The sequence below is a fragment of the Phodopus roborovskii genome, unplaced genomic scaffold (genome assembly GCF_943737965.1).
Source record: "Phodopus roborovskii unplaced genomic scaffold, PHOROB, whole genome shotgun sequence".
Classification (NCBI taxonomy): domain Eukaryota; kingdom Metazoa; phylum Chordata; class Mammalia; order Rodentia; family Cricetidae; genus Phodopus; species Phodopus roborovskii.
The window spans coordinates 14,814,670-14,833,817 of record NW_026126469.1 but is presented as its reverse complement, the minus strand read 5'-3'; the positions used below and the strand labels follow the sequence as shown (position 1 = coordinate 14,833,817).

The following is a 19,148-nucleotide window of genomic DNA, read 5'->3' as shown; positions in this document are numbered from 1 at the left end:
AAAACATCCTGGGCACAGGCAGCCAAGTGGGCAATGCTCATCTAACAATGTTTTTAAACATACCCTCAGGTCTCTGCAAATCCATCCCTGGCCATCCCTTTGGCCCTTTGTCTCCCTCGCTCCTGAGACCTTCCTCCTTCTCTACCCTCATCAGCACAGTGTGTTCACACCCAGCTTCATTCCTTTTGTGGACATATGATTGCCTACTATGTACCCAACTTATCCTTTTCCTGTTGTTCCTTTGCCACTGAAATGTGAAATGCACAGAGATAGTGATTTTTAATCTATATTTACCTTTTAACCTACATACTTATATACATACACGTATGTATGTATATGTGTGTGGGCTATGTAAATTCCCTGGTGTACACATGGAGGTCAGAAGACAATGTGTCAGAAACTCTCTCTCTCTCTCTCTTTCTTTTTCTCTCTCCCCCCCACGATGTGGGTCTGAGTACCAAGCTCAGGTTTTAAGGCTAAACCAGTTCTTCTACCATTGAGCCACACCACAGGCTGTTTATCTTCCCTTTCCCCAGATCTCCTCTCAACACTTTGAACAGTGATGGAGAGAAAGTTTAGTATATATTTAATACACAATTTTCAACAAATTTGTAAAGAATCATGACAAATTTGTAAAGACTCAGAGAAAACTCTGATGTATATAAAATGTCATGCACATTACGTATCTGTGCTTTATTTGGGGGAAAAAGATCTACATAGGTCATCTAATTCTCTAAGCTTTGTGTTCAACTGAAAAAGATACTGTACTAGACATTAGTCATGGAGCCCTCCTTCTTTCTCAACAGTCAAGTCCTCTGGTGCAGTCCACTATCTCTTGACAATGGAATCCTGTTGTCTTAGTTCATGTCTGGGCTTTGAACTCATTACTGACAAAACTATTGTCAACTTTGTTTCTGATCCATCATCAATCCTAACACTGACTCACAAGCTCAGATGCTCTTTTTGAAATAAACTAACAGGACAAGAAGCGGGCAGGCAATACAGAAAGGCCCTTTTGGAGGCTCAAGCGATGGCTCAGTGGTTAAGAACATTCATTGGTGTGCTTCCAAAGGACCTGAGTTCCCAGCACTCATGTCAAATGGTTTAAAGTGCCTGTTACTCTGTTCTAAGAGATATGATGAATACCACTCTGGTATTCAAAGGCACCTGCAAATTGGACACACACACACACACACACACACACACACACACACACACACACACTGTCCCTTAAATTTTTTTTAATAGGTATAGTTGTTTTGGTTGTATGTATATCTGTGTACCACTTTTGTGCCTGATGCTAATGGAAGCCAGAAGAGAGTGTTAGCCCACATGGAACTGTAGTTACAGACCATTGTGAGCTGCCATGTTAGTGTTAGGAATTAGACCCAGGTCCTCTGGAAGAGCAGCCAGTGCTCTTAACTGCTGAACCACCTCTCCAGCCATTTAAAGACCTTTGAAGAGTTAAGGGTCTCTTTCTCCTTTATGTCCCTTTATAATGTGATTTTGTTTTCATTCATCTATGATTTTGTCACAAAATTCTTAATTTATTGATTTTCTCATTTGAAATTTAAGGTAGAGAATGGGAAAGATCACAATTACAGTTCACTGTGAGCAGCTGGATTTATGTGTTTTAAATAAATGCTTCTGTCCTATCTGTAGAGAATGCATGGTTTTGGTGGTTATGTTAGGATGTAAGGATGGAAAAATAAAGGGTGTTTGGCTCTGCCTATGATCAGAGGGATTGGGTATTTGAGTCTATGTTTTGACTATGTACAAACACATGCCTTCTTTGCCTGGGTAATTGTTGCAAAAAAAATCTTAGGTCATTCAGTGAGATAAAATAACATCTCTATATCCTGTCACTTGCTACAGAGACTCTTCAATATCTGCTCCTCCTCATGTTCCTAAACCCCCAAGCAAGCCTTCCTCACTTCTGCCTTTCACATTAGTCTTTCCATCATGGTGTCATTTTGCTCTTTTCTGTACTATGATTTTCTAGAGATCTTGGCTGAGCTTTCCTTCTCTCTGAGACTGACTAGGTGGCCACCAAATCTTTATCTTCTTCCTGGCATTCAGCTGCTTCATATTGTAGTCCACTTTGCAGGGAAGCGTGGTCATCTGCCTGAGATATGGCCCATCTTTTGTCATATAGAATACTTCTTCCAAAGCCAATCCACAGAAATCTTAACTTATTGCCTCCTGGCATCCCTGCTCTTCGTAAGGGTATAGTTCTAAGCATTTATAAGTTGCAGCTTGTAGTGTCAAATGTAGAAAGCCCCAAAATGCTGACAATGGTTACCGCCTATCTCAATTAAACCATTTTTCCCATGTAGGTAATGCAATAATATTAAAGAAGTAGAATGTTCCAGTAAGGCTATGGTGGTAAGTGGAGACAATAGAGAAAGAGCTTTGAGACCTAGATCTGACATCCAAATGTGGTTTCCTGTTAGAACAGTGGTTCACACCTAAACTAATGCTGTACCCTTTAATACAGTCCCTCATGTTGTGGTGACCCCAACCATAGGATTATTTTGTTGCTACTTCATGACTGTAATTTTGCTACTGTTATGAATCAGAATGTAAATATCTGACATGCAGGATATCTGATATACAACCTCCAAAGGGATTTGATCCACAGGTTGAGAACCATTGCTTTAAACAGAGAAGTGAGTGTTGAAAAACTTGTTTCTGCCAAGGAGCGGGCATGGCATGGTTCTAACCTGCTCTACCTTTTCCATCCTCTTCATTGAGTAAGACTTACGCAGCAGACCTGGAGATGCTCTCTTTCCTCTGGATCCCACAGTCCCTGGGCTTGAAGCACAGCATCCTCACATGCATTTTCAAAGGAGGGAAGAAAGTGAAAGTGAGCAAGAAAGGAAGGAAGAGAGAGAAAAAGGAAGGGAGGAAGAGAAAAAGAAAGGGAAGTAAAAAAGAAAAGGAAGGAAGAAAAGAGAAGAAAGAAAGGAAACAACCCCCAAAAAACAGTTTCCTTTCAATACCAGGATAATCTGCCCCTCAAGTGTTCTTAGCTGTTATTGTCATTGTTTAGAATGTGGTCCTGACCCTATTTTAGACAAGTCATGACTCATTGGTACATTTGATTTTAGTCGTGTCACCTGGACACAAGCCTGACTGATATTACCTTATCAAGAAACACGAGTGGGATTATGGGTAAAAGGTAAAGAGTGATCATGCATGCCTTTCATGAGAGTTTAACAGAATGCCTTCCTCATATCTGACTTGATGTTGGACTACAACATTTGGGACACCATTAAGTTTCTGGACAAGCAGCACTTCAGTCACTTTGCTAACATGAAAAGCTACAATCCTGTGTGTGTTCTTATCAGTGATGTCTTCTAGGGCTGGGAAGTATCTTGATCTGCCCTGAATGTCAAGGAGGACACATGAGGCCACTCAAGCAACAGATGTTTTCACCTTAGTCAACTTTCTTCCAGAAACAAAGGGTCAAGGATTCCCTTCAGTGGACCAGATGCAACAAACCACAAGGAAAATGTCAAAATTTTGGAGTGTGTGTGTCTGTGTGTGACACGCACATGTTAACCCAAGAATTCAAGGGTGATTATTTAGGGGTGGAAAAGTCAAGTTATATCTTTAATACTCATCTCTCTTGCTCTTCTCTCTCTGTCTCCCTCTCTCCCTTACTCCCCACTCCCTCCCTCTGTCCCTCCCAGTTTTGTAAACTGTGGAATCAAGTTATTTTGTAGTTCATTTTCTAAAGCGCCTCTCCTTGATTAGCGCCATGATTGCGACAAAGATGATTGCCTGTCTCTCACTGGAGGTGGCAGAAGTTACACTTGCCCTTTTGCAAACATCATCACGAACTCTCATATCGTCCCTATAATTATCATTGACATTTTACATATCAGAAGTCGGAAATTCAGATTATAAGTGATTTATCCGGGGTCATCAGCAGAGCAGAGATTAGAACTCCATTTTTTCCCTGATTCCAGAAGGAGTTCTACATCTCCTCCCTCCAGTTTCCATTGCCACACTCACTGTGTTCACAGTTTCTCTAAATTCCTTGAGCTCCCACAGCTCTCATGAGACAAATAGGACTCTATTGTCTTGTGCTTTTAGCACAGTGGCCATTCCCATTATTTGATGGGGACTTTTCATGGGCTGCATATGAAATTACTATTTAGTGCAACCGCCTCCCCCACCCTCCCCCATCATTGCTTTAGTCTGCAGGCACTTCACATGTAGCTCAGTAAATAAACACTAGGAAGAAAAAAACACACATCAAGCATATAAATTAGCAGACCAACTCTGTGGTCATAGAGAGCCTTTCCTTTCTCCTTTGTTGTTCTAACGGGCAAGGTGCCAGCTGGTTTTGTAAGCACCTGAATACAGCGATGACAAGTAGCGCCTGAGTCACAGAGGCACAGGTGGCTCTGACATTCCCCTGTGAAGTAGTCAGAAAGAACCCCACATGCTGTTCTAGATGGAGAAGAGTAAGAATGTCCATCAGGCTTTGCTCAATGAAGGAGAGGAGAATGAGCTGGTGAGTCTCCCCACTTTGCATGTTTTCTCCAAGTGGGCAAGGGTTGTTTGCAGGTACAGTAGAGGAGCGACTGTAGCAGCAACGCTGCTGGTTCTAGGACCGGCAAGGATTTGGGTTTGGTAACAAAGGGGACCTGCAGGGACTGAGCAAGTTGTAGCTCTGTATGGCAGAGTCCCAGAAATGGACCATGCAAAGTGTCCTAGACACTTTGCAGAGTTATGGGGGTGCACCCCCCGTCGTGTTCATTGAGGTTACTCCCCCTGACCACCTGGGTCACTATGGCATTGGACAAATGGTTGAAAGTGGAAACTTTCTTTTCTTATTCTTCTTCTGTTGGTTTGTTTGCACAGCCCGGGCTTGGTGCTTTGGGGATAAATCACCGAGTTACTGAGATCAAGGGAGGCACCAGGTGCTGAGAAGTGAGGTTGAAGCTGAGACTTTAACACGTTTAATTTTTCTCTTTCCTTTCTGCTTCCTTTTCTTCCTTCTGTCCCTTATTCTAAACTTACATAAATCTTTTAAAAAAAAATAGCCACTAAGATTTGAAAGCTCTATAGTGTCCATTTGATGCTGAGCAGTTTATATTTATGACCTCAATCCTCACAATGCAGTACTGAAGGAACTAATCCTATTTGCTAGAAAAGAAATCTGAGAGCAAGGAGGTTAGGTAACTCACCCAAGGTCATTAGACAGGCTGGAAATCCAGCTCATTCCTTGACTCTTTACACCCCGGCCTGTGCACACTCCAGCAGGGTCTCTGATAGGGACAATGGGAATAGGGAATGAGAAAATAAGAGACAGGGGGAAGGAGAGAAGAGTGAACAGAGGCCAAAATCAACCCAGAATCTTGGTTCATATAACAAAAGTTATCGGATTCCCATCTGGTCTCTTCGATCCTCAGGAAATCTTTACCTGTAGCCCCACTATTTGTATTTATTAATCATATTATAGTATTAATTAAGTATACTTTTTTATTAATAAGTAATCACCTCTATAGCTGTGCAATAAGATGGCTGCTTTGTGGTTTTCTTGCATGCTAGGAAAGCAGCCGATCCAAACAAAAAGGCCTTCTATGTGTAAAATATATGTTAGACTTAGAATTTAACTAAAATACCCTGTTAATAATGTCTGTGTTGTTTACTGGTGGAAATGATATTTCAGGTAGGCTGAGTTGGGTAACACCTATTATACAAGTTCGTTCTGAGGGCTTCCTTTTACTTCTGGGAAATTAAAAATTGCAAATGTAGCCCACTCGTGGGTGTCACTGTACCTCACTAGATGGTGATGCCATCATGCCCAAGGGTCTACTTCCCCGTTCCCTACTGTATGGTCTGATTGTTTTCATATAGATGAGCAGTTCCGAAAGCTGCATGCTGTTCTTACTATTTCCTAACCACATATGTTATCTGCTATTCTAGTTCTCCCATTTACAGGTGCAGTAAAAGGACTGAGGAATGGACCAGGTGCTGGGGTTTCCTTTGTTTTTATGTTTGATCAAATGCTTGTAGAGCTGTCCACTGGAAACCCCTATTGGGCGTACTATTAGAAACAGCAGTGTTCTGATAACCTTACAATGGCAAAGCACTCTGGGAGGGAGGTTGGCAATGGAATCTCCTCCCCAAATCCTACTCTGGGGCAGGCAGCACAGAGGAAAACATTACTCCAGTCTCTTATTCCAGCCCATCGGTAACTGGGTGAGGTGACCAGGAATCTGTGACTCAGCTCCAGATAATGGCTGTCCTGCAGTCAACTGCTCAATGCTGTCCGGCCTGCAGAGTTCAGAGAAAAGAAGCCAAAGGGTTGGAGCTTTTAGTCAAATAGTCAAATAGCCAGATGAAATGTCGTGGAAATAAATTTTCTGAAAAACAACTATCAGATCAAAGTAACCCTGGGACTTAGTGTCTCCATTGGGGCTGCAAAACAGTGACACTTAACAATATCTCCTCCCCTGCTCTTCCTTCCCTGAAGGGTCTCCAGGACCTAGGGTGACTTCTCCTTTCCTTCACCTCTTGGAGTGGACAATGTGTGGCAAGCGTGTGGAAGAATTTGAGGTGAAAAATAGACACTGTTAGATTAAAAACAATAAATTCCTTCATGCTCAGGAAGAATCTTAAGCAGATGGAGAAGGACTGGGGATTTTGGGGGCAGTCAGGGGTTATTCTGCTGAGCTCAGCATAGCTAGCAAGCATTGTATTAGCTTGGAGAGTTGAGCCCCATCATCCTTCTCGACTCCCACTCTAGGGCTGGAATCCTCCAAGGCAACTGCACAGTCATTGTCCTGACACAGTTCCAGGTGATTTGTTGCTCATTTTGCCCGCACAATGATTGGGAGAAGAGTACACTTACTTTATAGGCCATTGCTGACTTTCCCAATCTACTCCATTTACTTCCCACCTTCCTTGCTATAACCCCAGCTCTAACTGGGTCTTTCCTCTTCATTTTCTTCTTCCTGGATCTATGCCTGCCAGGTAGGTGCTTCTGCCAGCCCCACCATTCACAGGCAGACGTTTCTTCTCTCTAGTCAGTTTTCTTGAGGGATCCACAGTCCTCGAGAGCCTTCATCATAACACAGACCGGCAGACTGTGGATCACAAGGCCCAGGGAGGCAAGCTTGGCCTCAGGATTAAATTCTGTTTGTTAGATAAGTTATTTAACCTGAGTCACTTGTCACTGTCACTGCCACTTTGGTTTGAAAGATACTAGGAGAAAAAGGCAGGAAGGGAGGCAACAGTGTTCCTATTTCCAAAATAGGGATTCAGGGAATGCTTCATGTGCTAGTGTGTGTGTGTGTGTGTGTGTGTGTGTGTGTGTGTGTGTGTGTGTGTGTGAATGTGTGCAATCTCTCCTGAATTTTCTCCTATTGTTCCTCAATAAGAAAAAAAGTGAGGATGGTCTCAGTGAATGACATGTACTGTTTTATTTTTTTATGTGTAAGAAAATTTATTAAACCTCTTTCCACAGAGGTTTTTGTAAGTGTATCTGAAGAATAAAGTTACAACAAAAGTGTTAATAAAATCCTTGCCTATAAATCTTACAAAAATACCACAAATAGGATAAAGTTGGTCATCTCTGATTTTTTTTCACTTGGTTTTTGAAGTTGAAAGATAAATTTAAAATGGTTTGGAATTTTCTTTTTAAAAGCCACATATTGCGCTTATATGTAGCAAGATATAGGAAGGGAAAACATTGTACAAAAGACATAAAAAAAAAACCCATCACTTTTGGCAGACATTCACAATCCAAAAATAGTACAAGTATTCACATACTAAACCAACCCATGTCCCACCACCCCATCACTCCTATCTGGTTGTTTTTGGTGAGAATGAAATACAGCAAACCAGAGGCCCAGAGCCCAGGATTCTCATTTTTAAAACAGGCCTGAGTTGAGACAACAACTACTCTTGGGTGTATGTTGGATATGGGCAGGATCAATAGGAAAGACATTTCCTCTATAGTCTTAGCTCAGTTAACAGAGAAGGCCCACTGCTGTGGCACACACCACTCAGATGCCTTTCTGCTTTCCTACTGATTTGAAAGTGGGTCTTCAGCAAATTTCCTATCCTGGGGTACATTCCAGTAGATTTGGTCATGTCCTGAAACCTTAAAGGTGTTATTTGAGTGTGGTTTTTGGGGACTGGTTGCCAGGAATGAAGGAGCTGCTGACTGCCTCTGTCCTCACACTGCTGTTACTGAAGAAATCATCTCCAGGACCACTTCATTGCTTGTGATCCAGGCAAGTCTGGAGGCATACCACGTGCACAGGTCCTCTGTTTACAAGAATTCTCCATGCTTTGAGTGTGGTCTTCACTTAGGCCTCATTAGGGTCACACTTTTACTCACATGAGTCACACATAGTTCCCCAGTGCTATTCTTCCATGCTGATACTGACTGTTTGGGTATCAAGATCCCAAATGGGAACAACTCAAAACAAGAAAATGGCTGTTCAGTGTGGAGGACACGGAATGACAAGGACAACATTTCTCCTGGTAGTAGTGATTGTCTCACAAGCAGGAACTTTTTTAAGGCAGGGTATCCAGGCTACAGTCAAGGAGCTCTTGTTAATCAAATGGTGTGGAAAACACAGAACCACAGGCAAGTTCTGTGAGGGTCAAGTCTTGAATATGGAAAATGCTATGACAAGAAAGGGGTCTATTTACATTACGTTTAAGATATGCAAATGAGATGCAGGCAGACAGGATAAGCTGTGTTAAGTATATTTCCCCTTTCTCTGATGAAAGTTTGGGAAATGGTAACTGCTTGAGTGCCACCATCATAAAGACAAAAATGTATAAAGAGTTGCTAAGAAAAATCAGACCCGAGTACATAGATCATTGCACACAATGTCACACATTTCTTAGTTTATTACACCTATTAAAGGATACTCCCCAACTCTCTCAAAAGACTACAGAGGATCAATATCAAAAAGTATACATTCAGATATAAAAGGTAGTCCTTCTCGTTTCCTAGTGGTACCTGTCAATATCTTTAACAACTTGGATGAAAAGAAGCTTATCAATCTCCATGTGACATCTGGATGTGAGGGAGAGATAATATCAGTGATAGAATCAAGATGGAAACTTTCTTGAGGCTGGATTGTGGAAGAGCTATTGTATATACACAATAACAGGCCTCAGTAGTTTTAAATGACTAGTAACATATAGAGTGGGGCATGGCAGAGATATGGGCTTGGCTACCTATGTATGAAAGAGTAGTTGAAGTGTCTGATTTATATTATGAGGGAATTTTACCAGTGTATATAGCCATAAACAATTAGTCTTTGGAGGTTGTAAGAGCAGTCTGACAGAATAGTAAAAATGAAGATGGTTCTACTTAATCTGTGCTTTAAAGAAAACTTCCAGGAAGTTATTTTTACCAGCTGTCTTAGGGTTCTATTGCATTGAATGGACTCAATGACCATGGCAACTCTTACAAAGGAAAACATTTAATAGGGGCTGCCTTACAGTTCAGAGATTGAGTCCATTATCACTATAGTGGATGGTGTGCAGTTAGACCTGATGCTGAAGAAGGAACTGGGAGTTCTATATCTTGATTTTCGTGGTGAAACTCACAGTTTCAAAAATAAGTAAATAAATAAATAAATAAATAAATAAATAAATAAATAAATAAATCTGTACTTGCTATTGTTTCAAGCAGCTAAGGTTCATGAGTGGTGCTGGAAAGCTAGTTGGCCTAAAGGGTGTACATGGCTTGTGAAGGACTGAAACCCTCTAAAGCACTAGATTCCTACTAGCCAAATATGTAGAATCATTGTCTTTTTCTCAGCAAGGAATTGGAACCAAAACTTTTTGAGGATCCTCTTCTGATCAGTGAAACTTTTATTCCCCAAATGGCCTGTCAGAGAGCATCTCATACAGTCTCCTGGCCTTAAGGTAGGGCAAACACTGGTTCTAGAAACTGTTCCTGCTAGTCAGTCAGGCATGTTTATTCTATGATCCACACTTGCTGCTCTCTCCTATTTCCTTTACCAACAAGGGCCCTCACTTGCATGAAAAGCACATGAATACATCATAGATTTAGTTGGCTATGGTGATGCCCATCACAGAGTAACAGTGTATTCAATTTTTTTATTTAAGTATTGAATTTTGACTGGCATTGCTATTAATCAAAGGGTCTCTCTTACTCTAGAAGAAAAACACAAGGCGAAGTATAATAGGTTGAACAATATAACAATTGTTTTATATTACCAAAATTTAGTTTATTGATCTACAAATAGAATAATTTATAAATATAAATCGTATTTACTTTTTTAATTTAATTAATTTATTGGGTTTTTTTGAGACAGGGTTTCTCTGTATTGTTTTGGAGTCTGTCTGGAACTAGATCTGTTGACTTGGTGGTCTCAAACTCACAGAGATACACCTGCCTCTGCCTCCCGAGTGCTGGGATTAAAGGCATGTGCCACCAAGGCCTGGCCAAATCATATTTATTTTAAATAACCAGCAAAGCAAATTTCACAGATTATTATGAAAATTAAGTGACAGATAAACAAATAAACAATAAATATTTTACATAAGTGAAGGTGATTCAAGACCTTCTCTTGTAGGTATGGTGGCTCATGCCTTTAATTACAGAAAAGAAGAGCCATGAGGGTCACTGAAATTTCAGAGCCAGTCTCATTCATGTAGTAGTTTCCAGAATAGACAGGGCAAAACTCTGTCTCAGAATTCCAAAAATAAATGAATATATGAATATACAAATCTAAATGAAACAAAGACTACCTCTTCCTACAGAAAGTACTGTCCCTTTTGAATGAATACAAGATATGGTATGCAAAGTTATGCCTAGGTTGGCATTCAGTGATAGTATTTGACATGTGGTCAAATTGAGATAAAGGGTTTGTGCATAAAGACTATACCAATGTGATACATTTAATGTGCATACTGTTACCTTAACATTGAAGAGAACTTTGATGTCCTGGCAGAGGTAGAGAAAAGAGCAGAGTTTTAAGAATGTCTCTCTATGTAAGGGATTATAATGAGGCATGTCCAAACAGGCGAAACAAATGGGGAATTGGTTATAAACACAAAGGTTGTACTGGGGTTGTTGCTTGAAAATAAAGGATAAAATATAAGAAATTCTACCCTCACAGAAGAAAATAGGTATCTGATCTCCTTGGCCTTGATTCCGGTGACTAAAGTTTTATGCACAGAGGAATGCTCTAGGAGCAATGTCACCCATGAAATAGCCAAAAGAGTCATAGTTAAGAAAACCACAAACAACAAAACACATAGAGAAACAAAAGTGAACTCTTTCTAGAAGGCAACTGTAGAAGGGTGAAAGCTTTTGCCATGTCTTGGATGAGTAAGTAACTTTGTACCCTTACGATGTATGACTATGTGAGTGAGCTGTGAACTGGAAAATAAAACATTCTTTCCTAAGCACCTCACTCCTATACTGCTGTGCCTACAGCTGTGGACACTCAACCAAGTATGTCAGATGGCTATACACATGAACAGGAAACAAGAACAAAGGAGCAGTGGAAACTAGTCATTATTCTAGACACAATGAAAATTAAGCAACAGGAATGTCCCAAGGATTCCAAGTGACACTCCAATATTCCTTCCCTCAGGAATCTCACCCCCTGTAGATCCTCCTCAGTTGGCAAGTGCAGGGGCTGTGTGAGGATAAAGAAGTGCTTTTTTAATTAATTAATTTATTTTTTATTTTACATGTCGATCCCAGTTCCCCCTCCCTCCCTCCCTTCCTCCCTCTTACCCTCTCTCCCCCCTCACATGCACCCTGACCACCCTCCCCTCCCATGCCTCCACCACTCCACATGTAGGGCTATTCCATCCAGGTGGGGTCATATAAATATGACAAGTCATTTGAAGTAGGGACTAGGACTTCTCTCCTGTCTCTAGGTTAAGGGAGTATCCCTCCATTGGGGATGTGTCCACAAGGTCCTTTTGTGCACCAGGAATACATCCTGGCTCCACTGTCTGAGGTCTCTTAGACTGCTCAGGCCTTCTAGCTGAGACCCATGTTCAAGCGGTCTAAGTCAGTCCCATGCTGGATTCCCAGCTATCAGTCTGGGGGCCTGTTAGCTTCTCCTTGTTCAGGACAGCTGTCTCTATGTGTTTCTGCCACCTGGTCTTGTCCTCCCTCTCTGCATCTGGATTCTAGTTCGACTCAGTGTTTAGTTATGGGTGTTTGCTTCTGTTTCCAACAGGTACTAGATGAGGGCTCCATGATGGTGGATAAGTTAGTTGTTGATCTCATTATCAGGGAAGGGCATTTATGGTAGCCTTTCCACTGTTGCTCAAATTGTTAGTTGGAGTCAGTCTTGTAGGTCTCTAGACATTTCTTTAGATTCAGTTTTCTCTTCAAACCAATAATGGCTCACTCTTTTATGTTCTCTCTCTCTCCTCTCTTTTCTGTCTTCTATTCCTACCCTGACTCAATCTTCCTAGTCACACATGCTTTCCTCTCCTTCCCTTCTCTTTCTCTAGGAACTAGAAGAAGTGCTTTCTATGAGCCAGCACCTCATCCCTCATGGATAACTTTTTCTGTGTGTTTGTTTTGTTTTGTTTTGTTTTGTTTGAGACAGGGTTTCTCAGTGGCTTTGGAGTCTGTCCTGGAACTCACTCTGTAGACCAGGCTGATCTAGAACTCACAGAGATCCATCTGCCTCTGCCTCCCAAGTGCTGGGATTAAAGGTGTGTGCCAACACTGCCTGGCACCTATTTTATACTTAAAGAAAGTGGGGTTCAGTTAAGCAACATGAGATATATACACTGCATAAGCATCAGAGACAGGGAGCTCTATTGTACCATTCTATTACTTTGCTTTCTTCTTGTATAAGCCATAATCTCCCTCTCCCCCCTCTCCCTCAACCCCCTTTCTCATGAGTGTGTGTGTGTGTGTGTGTGTGTGTGTGTGAGAGAGAGAGAGAGAGAGAGAGAGAGAGAGAGAGAGAGAGTGTTCATGATTTAATCTATAGTCACTCCATTCAGCTAATCTTTGGATTCATTTGTTCTTTCCTCAAGCCTTTTCTCCAGTTTCATAGACCATAAAGGCGAATGGTGTTAATAGGGGCCTCTATTTGACTTTCACTTTGACAACTTGTTCTCTTTGGGAAAAGTAAAAGATCTACTTAAGCCGGTGGATCAATCACCTTTAGAAATAACATTTTGTTCTGCATGTTGCCTGTGGCCAAATTATTCTACAGCGAGTTCAACAGAACTAGTCACTAATCTGTGGAAATTTTGTTCAATTGTGTAGCACCCAAGACAATATTAACTCAACACACACTGAGTGCTCAAAACACCCCAGGGGCCACAGCACACTCTTACCAGATTGTCTTCTTGCTATCTCACAGCACCTGCAGAAGATGGTTATTGATTATTCCCATTTATAAAGGACGAAAGGGAGGCACAGAACATGCCCTGTGGGTTTCCTAGTCTGACATCTGGCTAAGTAGTGGAGGTGATTTGAATCTGATTGTCTTGTGACATGTCCTCAGCCTTTAACTGGCATCAAACTGTTTCTGTTGTGTTTTGTAAGCAGCCACAATTTTCCCGTGAGAAGTCCAAGTTTTAGTCAATTTAAGTCACAGTTGGTAGGTGATAGAGAAAGGAACAGAGGAAAAGAGCTTCTAGATGGCATTGGGATGTGATGTAAAGAGCAGGGGCTGTCTTGTCAGACCTGCACGAGACTTGGCTCTGAACTGTGACATTACACAACAGCCTCTGTAAACACAGTATGTGTATTTGACTGTCACTCCTAATCCCAGGTTCTGTGTCCTGGATTTAGAGAATATAGTAAGGGATGAGGTCCACTTCCTGGCATCTCTCGTCAGAATCAAGAAATGAAGGAATTGGTGGTGTTCAGAGAGAAAACAAACCGAGTCATCCGACATGCAGCCACTGCCCAGTGGCGGGCCTGGTTTCTGGCCTCCTGAAATGTAGGTTGTTCCCACTGCCAGCCCTGACTTGGCATGCAGCAACCAGAAGCCGGGTCACTTCTGCTTTGCCTGAAGCTCTTACCAAACCACCTGTTCACCATGAGTATCACTTGCATTGCTTACATCTGGCCCTTCGTCACAATCACTCCCCCAGGTGTGTGCTATTGGTATTATCCAGAGTAGAGAGATGGAGACAGACTTGAGAAAATGACAGGCTGAAAATCACATGGGTAAAACTCAGTTTCCGCAAGGAAACACATATAATGGACATTCTTATCTTGCCATCCACTTCTCTCTATCTTCATTTGTATCACCTCTGGTTGTTTCCTCCCTCTGGTTTCTAAACTCCATCTCTTAGTGGACCTCACTGGTGTTGTATGACACGAATCTTTAGGAAAATATTGAGCAGCCCTCTCAGGAGGAATAGTAATTAGAATTAAATTATACTCGAGGTTAATTAGCATAAAGGAAATGTATTATGATAAGCTGCATGCAGAAAGCACCAGTAAGCCAAGGAGAGCACTTGATCAAAAGAATGCTGGGGAAAGCAGCCATGCTTTGACGAAGACCTCACACGCTGGGAAAAGCTGAGGAGTGACTTAGAAAGGACTGTCACCAAGGGTTATGAGGCTTATGTGTCAAGCATGCAATAAACATCACACAATAAACATCAGTTCTCTCCCCCCTTTGCTCAGGAAAACACATATTCCAGAATATTACCTTGACATTTATAAGCGCCTTCCTTCCTTCCTTCCGTTTTCCCTGCATTTTCTCCCTCCCTCCACCACTGTTTCTTTTTTCTCCTCCTACCATCCCCATACTAGTGACTGAGATCAGAGCTTCCGGCATGCCAGACGGCCTTTCTGCCACTGAGCTAGATCTCCAGACTTTTTGTGACTTTGATTTTGAGACGGGGTCTCATTGAGTTCCCCAGGTTAGCCCTGGATTCATTTTGTACCCCCGGCAGGTCTTGAGCTAGAAATATGCCCCATCTTCCCAAGCAGTGAGGTGGCGTTTTTGGTTAATAAGATGTTCCCAGTTTTAAAATAGAAAAGTCCTGAAATTATCTTTCTTCTTTAGGGTTTCTATTGCTGTGAAGAGATACCATGGCCATAAAAACTCATGTAAAGAAAGACATTTAATTGGGGCTGGCTTACAGTTTAGGGGTTTAGTCCATTTTCATTATGCCAGGAGGCATGACAGCATGCAGGCAGACCTGGTGCTGGAGAGGGAGCTCAGAGGACATATCTCAGCGGGCAGCAGGAAGAGAGAGACACTAGGTCTGGCTGGGTTTTTATTATTTAGGTCAACTAAGAACTCTGTTTATACTCCTTTCCTTCCTATTTTCTTCTTGTTATCATTATCATTGTTATTATTATTATTTTAGATAGCGTCTCACTGTGTAGCTCTGGCTGGCCTGGAACTTTCTCTGTAGACCCGGCTGGCCTCAAACTCAAGTGCTTCTGCCTCCCAAGTGCTGTAATTAAAGACGTGGGCCACCACCACCCAGCTCAAGAAGCTTTCTAAAGATGAGTAGACATTCATCTTTCTTGTGCAAAACTCCAAGAGTTGAGTACAGTACTCATGTCTGTAGCTACACTGCTTTAAAAATGTTTACACCAATTCACACTTGCAGTGACTTTAGTTGAATGCTGGTTGAACGATACTAGATGTGCCAATCTTTACCAGCTGAAGTGTTCTGTACTTTCAAGCTTAGCTGATCTGTGATATATCATGGCTTCAGAGTGACTTCAAAGTCCTCCAACATATGTGTGAGATCTCTGACTTGCTTCTCTTCAGTATGGTATCAGCTGTACTTGCCTGTGATGCATTACTGTGGCTTTTATTTCCACTTCTTTAACAAAGTTCCAGACTTCCTCTTGAAGGCTGTAGGTAATTTTCATGCTTCCTGAAGTTGTTCATTCAAGCCTTTCCCCTGCTATTTTTCAGTGGCATTTCTTTTCAATTGATTTGTAGTCATTTTGTGAATTCCAAATAAAAATCCCCTTTTCTATACAGGATATAAATAAACAGACCTTATAAGTGGCTAATCAATCTTCTCCAGAGACCCTTTGATGAAATCCAATAGAGTTTTCTTGTTTTAAGAAATATTAGCCTCCCTAAAGTTCTCTTATATCTTATTTTAAAGGAATTAAATATAAGTGGATTTTGCATATGACACATCGATGAAGGGGAACCCCATTTTCTTCAGCATCCTTCTCTTAGCTCCAGCCCTGCTGAGGCAAATACCTTAAGTATTTAAGTACCTTCAGCCTCTGACTGCAGTGGTTCCTTCTCTGGAAGGACAATGATGTTTCAGGCCCTTTCTCTGTCCTGTTCTATCCTTTGGCAACCCCCTTTTTCCATGCCAATGCATACTGAGTTTCCCCAATTACTGCTGCTTTGTAGGAAGTTTCCAATTCTGGTGGTATAAGTCCTACACTCTTTTGTTTTGTTCTGAATTATTTTCTTGACTACCCTAGGTTCTTGCCATTTCCATAGAAATTTTAGAATCATTTAATCAGTGACCACAAAAGCACTTGGCAAGCCTTTAAGAGGGAATGTAGTGTCATTTTCCTGAATTCTTTTATCTTCCCATTTATTTAGATCTTACTTTCTTGGCAGTAACATGCAGTTCTCAGTTCAAAGGCTTAACACATCTTTTTTAGATGTAGTACAATGCAATTGATTTTTTTCCTGATAGTATTTGTACTCAATTTTCAAATTTCTATGACTATATGCAAATATAGATGAGTTTTCTATATTTATCTACCATCCTACAACTTTAATACATTTACTTACTAATAGTTACAATCACTCAGAAGGTAAAAGCATGTGGATCTCTATGAGTTTGAGGCTAGTCTGGTCTACAGAGCGAGTTCCAGAACAGTCAGGGCTACACAGAGCAACCCTGTCTCAAAAACCAACCAACCAACCAACCAAATAAACAAACAAAAAACTAGTCACAATCTATCTCTACTTGAACAAATTACTTGTATTACTTGTATGTAACTATACACACCTGTCGTTTTCTTTGCCACTTGTATGGATGTTTTCCTTCTTGCCCCTGAATATTAATACTGAAAAACACTATTGGGTAATACTGTTACCTTTTCATTATGCTACCTCACTGGTTATGGAAACTATTTTACAATTATTTGGTATATAGTGCCATAAATCATAACCTATAATTTTCCTTTCAATATGCTTATTCAATTATCTGGTAATTCTGGTCTTGTTATGACAAGTTAGGAACACTTTTTTATTTTATTTTTATTTATTATTTGCCTTTTTCACATCATGCATCTCCATCCCATTCGTTTCCCCACCTCCACCCTCCGCCCCTGCAACCTCCCCCACAAAATAAAGTAAAATTTAAGAGGAAAAAAAATAAGAAAACATGAAAAGGAAAAATTAATCTTATCATGGAAATGGAAACTGTAGTGTGACATGGGGAGTCATACAGCAAACCTTTTTAGCAATATATTTTTACTCACAAGGGTTCATTGCAAAAAGAGTCATTGGTCTGGTTCGAGGCTTCTGGTTTCTGCTACACTATTACTACTGGACCCTCACTGGGACTCCTCTTGGTTATCCTGTTGCTGCCCTATGCCATGTCCTCAGGATTGGATATCCCACACCTAGAGTTGTCCAGGTGTGGTGCAGGGAGATGCAGCAGATGAGGGAGGGCTAGCTCTCCTGCTCTTATGACCTCATGACCAGCTCTCCCACCTACCTCGGGCATTGATGGGGCTTTTCTCCCCAACCCATGCTGTTACATGACAGTTAGGTAATGGGGACAGTGCTCCCATGTTCATATCTTTGTGTTTGGCTCACCCATACCTCTGCCAACAGGATTGGCTCTATTGTGCTGCCCAGGCAAGGTGCTGGGCCTACTCTAGGACTATTCTTATATCCTCCGTTTATGAAGGAGTTTATGCAAGAACAATTCTGCTTAAGTCTTAGATAATGAAAGGATTCTACAGTCATTTTGGCTTAAAGGATAATTTAATGACAGATTTTCTTTTCTTTGTTTAGAATTGCTATGTTCCTGTTGAATTTATCACTAAATGACCTTCTTTTCTCTCATATTTCCTTCCTTAAATGTCTGTGAAGAAATATATTTTGTTTGATATGAATATAGTCACTCAACTTTTCTTTTTCTTTTTAAAACATTCTTATTTTGCATACCAATCCCAGTTCTTTCTCCATCTCTCCTCCTGCTCCCCCTACCTTCTCCCCATCCCACCTCTCATCCACTCCTCAGAGAGGATAAGGCCTCCCATGGGGAATCAACAAAGTCTGTCATATCACTTGAGGCTGGCCAAGGCCTTCCCCTCTGTATTTAGGCTGATAGAGGTGTCCCTCTATAGGGAATGGGCTCCAAAATGCCACTTCATGCAGTAGGGATAAATACTGGTTCCATTGCTAGTGGCTCCACAACTGTCCAAGGTCCCCAATGGTCATGCACATTCAAAGGACCTAGTTCCCCAGATGTCAGTCTGGAGTCCATGAGCTCCCACTTGCTCAGGTCAGCTGTTTCTGTGGGTTTCCCCAACATGGTCTTGATCCCTTCACTCATATATGGCTCTTCCCTCTCAATGACTGGACTCCAGGAGCCCAGTACTTAGCAGTGGATATCTGCATCTGCTTCTATCAGTTACTGGATGGAGGTTCTATGATGACAATTAAGGTTGTCATCAATCTAATTACAGGGGAAGGGCATTTAAGGTAGTATTTCCACTATTTCTTAGATTCTTAGCTAGGGTCATCCTTGTGGATTCTTGTGAATTTCCCTAGTGCCAGGTTTCTCATTAACCTGATAATGGCTCTCTCTATCAAGGTATTTCTTTCCTTGCTCTCCTTCTGTTCTTCCTCCAGCTCAACCTCCCTGATCCCTCATATTGCCCCCCCCTTCTCAGCTTTTCTTCATTAACATTTGCATGGTATGTTTTTTCTTGTTCTCCATCTTAACTTACTTACCAATATTTAAAGTGTGTCTCTTATAAACAACACATAGTGTACCTTTTATTATCTAGCTTAACACCTTGTGTTCACTTGTGTGTATTAAGACCATTTACATTTAATGTAATTTCTGATACAGGTGGGTTAAATTTTATGCTGCTGCTATTTGCTTCCATTCATTCTGTATGTCTTCTCTTCATTTAACATTGTATTATCGATGGCCCCAGGTGTCTA

The 19,148-nt window shown here is 41.3% G+C and overlaps 1 protein-coding gene across 1 annotated transcript in view; it reads left to right on the top strand.

Moving 5' to 3' along the window:
- The first annotated feature begins 4,288 nt into the window (after nucleotides 1–4,288).
- The window catches only part of Atp13a5 (ATPase 13A5), a 124,162-nt gene continuing 109,302 nt past the window's right edge, over nucleotides 4,289–19,148 (top strand). Inside the window, exon 1 of the mRNA XM_051191266.1 lies at nucleotides 4,289–4,525. Coding sequence (XP_051047223.1) covers nucleotides 4,466–4,525 — 60 coding nt within the window. The 5' untranslated portion in view covers nucleotides 4,289–4,465. The remainder of the gene's footprint in view (nucleotides 4,526–19,148) is intronic.